The sequence below is a fragment of the Chroicocephalus ridibundus genome, chromosome 30 (assembly GCF_963924245.1).
Source record: "Chroicocephalus ridibundus chromosome 30, bChrRid1.1, whole genome shotgun sequence".
NCBI classification, from domain to species: Eukaryota; Metazoa; Chordata; class Aves; order Charadriiformes; family Laridae; genus Chroicocephalus; species Chroicocephalus ridibundus.
Genome location: NC_086313.1, coordinates 25,778 through 33,986, shown reverse-complemented (window position 1 = coordinate 33,986; position 8,209 = coordinate 25,778). Strand labels below are relative to the sequence as shown.

The 8,209-nt window shown below is 71.0% G+C and overlaps 1 protein-coding gene across 1 annotated transcript; it reads right to left on the bottom strand.

Moving 5' to 3' along the window:
• Nucleotides 1-472: 472 nt before the first annotated feature.
• On the bottom strand, nt 473-7,819 carry LOC134508025 (sodium channel subunit beta-1-like). Its single transcript, XM_063319093.1, is given in 7 exon segments — nt 473-594; nt 1,329-1,462; nt 3,137-3,296; nt 3,298-3,378; nt 4,768-4,935; nt 6,487-6,681; nt 7,814-7,819. Coding segments are annotated over 7 exon segments (813 nt in total). The 3' UTR covers nt 473-525.
• Between the last annotated feature and the right edge of the window lie 390 nt (nt 7,820-8,209).

Genomic DNA, 8,209 nt, shown 5'->3' with positions numbered 1-8,209 from the left:
TCTCACTTGTGGGGCCCAGATGCCTGGGTCCTTCCTTGGGGGGGGGGGGGTCACCCCATAGACGTGGGGCCCAGACGCCTGGGTCCCTCCTGGGCTTCGCCCCATAGATGTGGGGCCCAAACATCCAGGTCCGTCTTCCGCTTCGCCCCATAGATGTGGGGCCCAGATGCTGGTTTCATTCTCACTTGTGGGTCCTGGCTGGGGTGGGGGTGGGGGGGGATGCGGGGGCCACCCCATAGATGTGGGGCCCGAACGTCTGGGTCCTTCCCCGGGCTTCGCCCCCCCCCAGATGCGGGTCCCGGATGCCTGGCTCCCCTCTACGCTTGTGGGTCACCCCACAGATGTGGGTCGCGGCCGTGCGTGTCCGTGCGATGGTTGGGGGGTGCTGGAGGCGGCAGGGTTGGGGGGGGGGGGGGGGGGAGTGTGGGGGGGGGAAGCCGCCCCCCCCCGGGGGGGGGGGGTTATTGCAGGGGGGGGGGCGCGTGTGTGGGGCAGACCCACAAGTTGGGGGGGGGGGGGGGGCGCCTACTCGGCCACCTGCACCCCGGCGCAGTTCTCCTTGCTCTCCGAGGTGATGGCCAGGTACTCCGAGGCTGGGGGGAAGGGCGGGGGGGGGGGGGAGGCGGGGAAGGGAAATATGGGGGGCACGGTGGGGCGGGGGGCGGCCCCACGGCGCCCCACAGCTCCCCACGGCCCCCTCTTGCCCCCCCCAAACTCCCCCAGTGCCCCCCTTTAGAACCCCCCCCCCAACGCCCCCCTTTCTAATGCCCCAACAACCCTCCCCAGGCCCCGCCCCCTTCTCCGAGGCCCCGCCCCCTTCCCAGAGGCCACGCCCCCTCCCCAAGCCCCGCCCCCCCCTAACCCGGGAGGCCCCACCCCCTCCGGTTCATCCCCGTCCCCTTCCCCCACCCCTCTAGGCCCCGCCCCTCTCTTAAGCCCCGCCCCACCCCCTCAGGCCCCGCCCCTCAAGCCCCGCCCCCCGCAGGCCCCGCCCCCTCCTCAAGCCCCACCCCCTCCTCAGCCCCCGCCCCCTGCCCCCTCCACCCCAGCCCCTTCCCAGGCCACGCCCCCTGCCCAAGCCACGCCCCCCCGCAGGCCCCGCCCCCTCAAGCCCTGTCCCCGTCCCCCCCTCCTCAGGCCCCGCCCCCGCCGCAGGCCCCGCCCCCTCCTCAAGCCCCAACCCCTTCTCAGCCCCCGCCCCCACCCCTTCCCCCGCCCCCTCCTCAGGCCCCGCCCCCTGCCCAAGCCCCGCCCCCTCAAGCCCTGTCTCCTTCCCCCCCTCCCTCCTCAGGCCCCGCCCCCCCTCCTCAGGCCCCGCCCACTCACGCGCTGTCGGGGGGCGGGGCGGCGGCCGCCACCTTGCGGTAGCAGTAGAGCATCTCGGCCGCCAGCCAGAGGGTGAGCACCACGATGAGGACGTACATCAGGATCTCCGAGACGATGGAAGCCAGGTCCCGCCGCGCTGCCGGGCACGCCCGTCAGACCACGCCCTGCCCGGCGTGCCACGCCCAACCCCCCAACCCAGCCACGCCCTGCTCAAGGAGAGACACGCGCCCCCCCCCACCCCCCCCTCCCCCCGCCACAACCCGGGGCGCTGCCGGGGCCGGGACTCGAACCGGCAGCTCCCAGGGGAAGCCACGCCCCACCCATGACAAGCCACGCCCACCACGAATCAAGCCACGCCCCCCCCTGGGTGAAGCACGACCCCTCCCGCCCAAGCCACGACCCCCCCCCGGGATGCTGCCGGGGCCGGGACTTGAACCGGCGGTTCCCAGGGCAAGCCACGCCCATCCCTAAACCACGCCCCCCAGCCCAAGCCACGCCCCCAGCCCCCTCCTACACCCCGTAGTCCCTCAGATCCTGCGGCCCCCTCCCCCCTCCCCGAGCCCCGCCCCCCCCAAGCCCCGCCCCCAGCCCTTTAAGCCCCGCCCCCTGGAGGCCTCTCCCACACCTAAGCCCCGCCCCCTTCCCCAAGCCACGCCCCCCCAGACTCTTCTTATTCCCCATAGCCCTCCCCAGCCCCATGCCCCCTCCCCTCCCCGAAGCCCCACCCCGGCCCCGCCCACCCCAAGCCCCGCCCCCAGAGGGCCCACCCCTCCAGGCCCCGCCCCCAAAGGCCCCTCCCTCCCATAAGCCACGCCCTCGACCCCTCCTATTCCCCATAGCCCTCCCCAACCCCCATGCCCCCTCCCCTCCCTGAGCCCCACCCACCCCAAGCCCCGCCCCCAGAGGCCCCGCCCACCCCAAGCCCCGCCCCCTGGAGGCTCCCGTCCACCCCAAACCACGCCCCCTTCCCCAAGCCACGCCCCCCAGACCCTTCCTATTCCCCATAGCCCCTTCCCAGCCCCATGCCCCCCTCCCCTCCGCCCGAAAGCCCCACCCCGGCCCCGCCCACCCCAAGCCCCGCCCCAGAGACCCCGCCCACCCAAGCCCCGCCCCTGGAGGCTCCCATCCACCCCAAACCACGCCCCCTTCCCCAGACCACGCCCCCCCGACCCTTCCTATTCTCCATATCCCTCCCCATCCCCATGCCCCCTGCCCCTCCCCTCCCCGAAGCCCCACCCCGGCCCCGCCCAGCCCAAGCCCCCACCCCCAGAGACCCCCGCCCACCCAAGCCCCGCCCCTGGAGGCTCCTGTCCACCCCAAACCACGCCCCCTTCCCCAGGCCACGCCCCCCCAACCCTTCCTATTCTCCCATATCCCTGCCTCATCCCCATGCCCCCTCCCCTCCCCGAAGCCCCACCCCGGCCCCGCCCGCCCTCAGAGACCCCGCCCACACAAGCCCCGCCCCTGGAGGCTCCTGTCCACCCCAAACCACGCCCCCTTCCCCAGGCCACGCCCCCCCAGACCCTTCCTATTCTCCATATCCCTCCTCATCCCCATGCCCCCTCCCCCTCCCTGAGCCCCACCCCGGCCCCGCCCACCCCAAGCCCCACCCCCAGAGACCCCCGCCCACCCAAGCCCCGCCCCTGGAGGCTCCCATCCACCCCAAACCACGCCCCCTTCCCCAGGCCACGCCCCCCCGGCCCTTCCTATTCCCCATAGCCCTCCCCATCCCCATCCTCCCTCCCCTCCCCGAGAGCCCCACCCCGGCCCCGCCCAGCCCAAGCCCCGCCCGCCCCGAGGCCCCGCCCACCGGTGTCGACGACGGCCAGGCGCAGGGTCTTGTTGCGGGCCAGGCTGTAGACGTAGCCCTCGAAGGTGAGGTTGCGGCGCAGGCGGCAGATGTAGAGCCCGGCGTGGGGCCGCCCCACGGCCGCCAACCACAGCGACAGGTCCTGCAGGTCCCGCGTGCCCCCGCGAGCCGTTCCAGGCCAGCAGCCCCGCGAAGGGGCCCGGGGCCACCCACTGCCCCTCCTCCGGGCTGTAGTGCAGGATCTGAGGGGCGGGATACCACACCAGTGGCTCCCAGTAGCTACCAGTAGCTCCCCAGTGCTCCCCACCACCTCCCCAGTAGCCTTTAGCATCTCCTCAATAACCCCCAGTAGCCCCCAGTGCCTTCCAATAGCACCCAGCACATCCCAGTAGCTCCCAGCACACCCCAGTAGCTTCCCAGTGCCTCCCAGTGCCTTCCAGTATACCCCAGCATCTACACAGTACCTCCCAGTAGCTCCCCAGTGCCCCCCGCCACCTCCCCAGTAGCCTTTAGCATCTCCTCAATAACCCCCAGTAGCCCCCAGTGCCTCCCAGTAGCTCCCAGCACACCCCAGTAGCTTCCCAGTGCCTCCCAGTATCCCCCAGCATCTCCCCAGTACCTCTCAGTAGCCCCCCAGTGCCCCCCGCCACCTCCCCAGTAGCCTCTAGCATCTCCTCAGTAACCCCCAGTGCCTCCCAGTAGCACCCAGTGCCTCCCAGTAGCTCCCCAGTGTCCCCCGCCATGTCCCCAGTAGCCTTTAGTATCTGCTCAGTAACCCCCAGTGCCTCCCAGTAGCTCCCAGCACACCCCAGTAGCTCCCCAGTGCCCCCCAGTGCCTTCCAGTATACCCCAGCATCTCCCCAGTACCTCTCAGTAGCCCCCCAGTGCCCCCCGCCACCTCCCCAGTAGCCTCTAGCATCTCCTCAGTAACCCCCAGTGCCTCCCAGTAGCACCCAGTGCCTCCCAGTAGCTCCCCAGTGCCCCCCGCCACCTCCCCAGTAGCCTTTAGTATCTGCTCAGTAACCCCCAGTAGCTCCCAGTAGCACCCAGGAGCTCCCAGTGCCTCCCAGTAGTTCCTCAGTGTCCCCCAGTGCCTCCCAGTATCCCCCAGCATATTCCCAGCACCTCCCAGTAGCTCTCCACTGCCTCCAGTATCCCCCAGCATCTCCCCAGTGCCTCCCAGTAGCTCCCCAGTGCCTCCCAGTAGCCACCCAGTGCCCCCCGCCACCTCCCAGTAGCCTTTAGCATCTCCTCAGTAACCCTCAGTAGCTCCCAGTGCCTCCCAGTAACACTCAGTGCCCCCCAATGCCTGCCAGCCCCCCTCCCAGTCCCTCCCAGCGCCTCCCGTGGCCGCCCAGTCCCTCCCAGGGCCTCCCACTGCCCCCCCGTCCTTCCCAGTGCCTCCCAGTGCCCCCCCAGTCCTTCCCAGTCCCCCCTCCCAGCGCCTCCCAGTCCCTCCCAGTGCCTCCCCAGTCCTTCCCAGTGCCCCCCCAGGGCCTCCCAGTCCCTCCCAGTCCTTCCCAGTCCCTCCCAGCCCTCCTCCCAGTGCCTCCCAGTCCCTCCCAGTGCCTCCCAGAACCTCCCCAATGCCTCCCAGTGCCCCCCCAGTGCCTCCCAGTGCCTCCCAGCACCTTCTGGAACTCGGGGGCGCCCTCGGGGCGGAAGAACCACTCGCTCTGGGCCTCGGCCGGGGTCTCGCTGCGGCGCTTGCAGGCGATGCAGAGCAGGCGGAAGGGCTCCCCCAGCACCGCCTCCGTCCCCGCGTCCACCTCCACGCACCCCCCCCCGCGCCCCCCCGGCTGGAGAGGGGGGACACACACGGGGGGTCACCACGGGGCGGGGGGACCCGGGGGGGGGAACACTGGGGACGTCCCAGGGCAGGGGGACACGGGGAGGGGGCATTGGGGACACCCTGGGGTGGTGGGGACATGGTGGGGGGGACACGGGGGTCACCAAGGGGCAGGGGGACCCGGGGGGAACACATTGGGGTCACCCCGGGGTGGGGGGACCTGGGGGGGGGGACATTGTGGTCACGAAGGTGTGGGGGGACCCGGGGGGGGACACATTAGGGACATCCCAGGGTGGTGGGGACTCGGGGGGGGGGACACTGGGGACACTGCGGGGTGCTGGGGACCCGGGGGGGGGACCCGGGGGTCACCACGGGGTGGGGGGACCCCGGGGGGGGGACATTGGGGACACCCTGGAGTGGTGGGGACACGGGGGGGGGGACACGGGGGTCACCATGGGGTGGTGGGGACTCGGGGGGGGGGGACGGACACGGGGGACACCCCAGGGCAGGGGAGACCCCCCCAGATGGGACAGGGGACATTTCGGGGGGGGACAGGGAACACTGAGGGGGACAGGGGACACTGGTAGCACTTCGCGGGGGGGGGGGTGTCCAGGAGACACTGCAGTGGCACTTGGGGCGGGGGGGGGACAAGGGACACTAGGGGGGGTCAGGAGACACTGGTGACAGTTTGGGGGGGGGCCCTGGGGACTCCGGTGGCACTTTGCAGGGGGACCAGGGGACACTTGGGGGGGGGGGGGGGGAGGGGACAGTGGGGACACTGCGGTGGCACTTGGGGGAGGGGGGGGGGGAGCCAGGGGACACTTGGGGGGGGGCAGAGGACACTGCGGTGGCAGCCGGGGGGGGGTGCAGGGGACACTGGTGACAGTCTGGGGGGGGGCTGGGGACGCTGCGGTGGCAATTTTGGGGGGGGGAGAGGGGACACCAAGGGGGGGTCGGGGGCCACTGGTGGCACTTTGGGGGGGCGGGGGGCCTGGGGACACTTTGCGGGGGGGGGACAGAAGACCCTGGTGGCACTTTTGAAGGGGGGGGGGCACTGCGGTGGCACTTGGTGGGGGGGGGGGGTGGCACTGGGACTGCGGCAGGGACAGGTGACACCGCGGGGGGGGGGGGGGGGGGGCAGGGTGACACTGCGGAGGTGACAGGGGCCGGGAAGGGGACAGCGGGGGTGGCACTGGGGGGGGGGTGGGGGGGACGACGGGACAGGCGACATTTGGGGAGGGGGTGGCAGGGGACGTTATGGGGGGGGTGACACTTTGGGGGGGGGGCGGTCAGGGGACACTGAGGGTTGAGGGGACACTGCGGGGGGGACGACAAGGGACTCGGGGGGGCGACAGGGGACATTGGGGGGGGTCAGGGGACATTGGGGGGGGTCAGGGGACATTGGGGAGGGGGACGGGGGACATTGGGGGGGGTCAGGGGACACCGTGGGGGGGGACAGGGGACATTGCAGGGGGGTCAGGGGACACGGGGGGGGGACAGGGGACATTGGGGGGGGGTCAGGGGACACGGTGGGGGGGGGTCCCGTCCCGGCCGCACTCACCCATGAGGAGGCCGAGGAGGAGCGAGAGGCCGGGGGACAACATGGCGGACCCGGTTCGGGCCCGGGTTCGGGGCCCGGTTCGACTCCTTCCGGTCCGGTTCGGCTCCTTCCGGTCCGGTTCGGTTCTTTCCGGCCCGGTTCGGTTCTTTCCGGTCCGGTTCGGTTCTTTCCGGCCCGGTTCGGTTCTTTTCGTCTCTAGTTTGTCTGTTTTCGTTTCTTTTCGTCCCGGTTCGGGTGCCTCAGCGCCCCCCGCCGCCCCATGGGCCCCTCCCCCGCCGGACGCCTGGGTCCCTCGCGGGGGGGGGGAGGGGGTGTGGGGGGAGACGGACACGATGGGTTTCGGGGCGGGGGGGGGAAGGTGGGGGGGGGCGGTTCAGGGCATGGCCGGGCCCGTGGAGAGGCTCAGGGCTCGGGGCGGGGAGGTGGGTTCGGTTCGGGTTCGGTCGCGATCAGTGTCGGGTTCGGCTCCGCTCGGCGTCGGGTTCGGGCCGGGTTCGGCTCCGTTCGGCTACTTGCGGCCCCGATCGGGTTCGGCCGCGGCTCCGGTTCGCGTTCGGCTCCTTTCGGTTTTTTCCGGCTCCGCTCGGGCCGGGTTCGGGTCCGGCCGCGATCGGCGCCGGGTTCGGCTCCTTTCGGCTCTTTTCGGCTCTTTCCGGCTCCGCTCGGGCCGGCTTCGGCCGCGATCGCTCCCGGCGCACTGCGGCGCTTTGGGGCGGGGCGTGACGTAACGAGGGGCGTGGCCTGAGGCACCCCCCCACCACCACCCCAAAAAAATGTCCCCAAAGGCCACCCCCGTGTCCCCAAGGGCCCCCCCGGGTCTCCAAAGGCCACCCCTGTGTCCTCAAGGCCACCCCCGGCATCCCCAAGGACGTCCCCAAGGACGTCCCCAAGGATGTCCCCAAGGTGTCCCCAAGGATGTCCCCAAGGATGTCCCCACGTCCCCAAAGATGCCCCCATGTCCCCCAAGGTGTTGCCATGTCCCCACAGATGTCCCCAAGGACGTTTCCGTGTCCCCGAGGTGTCCCCGAGGGCGTCCCCACGTCCCCAAGATGTCCTCAAAGATGTCCCCATGTCCCCCAAGATGTCCCCAAGGACGTTTCCATGTCCCCAAGGTTGTCCCCACGTCCCCAAGGTGTCCCCGAGGGTGTCCCCACGTCCCCAAGGTGTCCCCATGTCCCCAAAGATGCCCCACAGATGTCCCCAAGATGTCCCCAAGGTTGTCCCCAAGGTTGTCCCCACGTCCCCAAGGTGTCCCCACGTCCCCAAGGTGTCCTCAAAGACGTCGCCATGTCCCCAAAGATGCCCCCACAGACGTCCCCAAGGTTGCCCGCATGTCCCCAAGGTGTCCCCATGTCCCCACAGACGTCCCCAAGGACGTTTCCATGCCCCCAAGGTTGTCCCCACGTCCCCAAGGTGTCCCCGAGGGTGTCCCCATGTCCCCAAGATGTCACCATGTCCCCAATGACATCACCATGTCCCCAAAGATGTCCCCACAGACGTCTCCAAGGATGTCCCCACGTCCCCAAAGATGTCCCAAAGGACACTTCCATGCCCCCAAGGTTGTCCCCACGTCCCCAAGGTGTCCCCACGTCCCCAACATGTCCTCAAAGATGTCGCCATGTCCCCAAAGATGCCCCCACAGACGTCCCGAAGGATGTCCCCACGTCCCCAAGGACGTCCCCGTGTCCCCAAGGTGTCCTCAAGGACATTTCCACACCCCCAA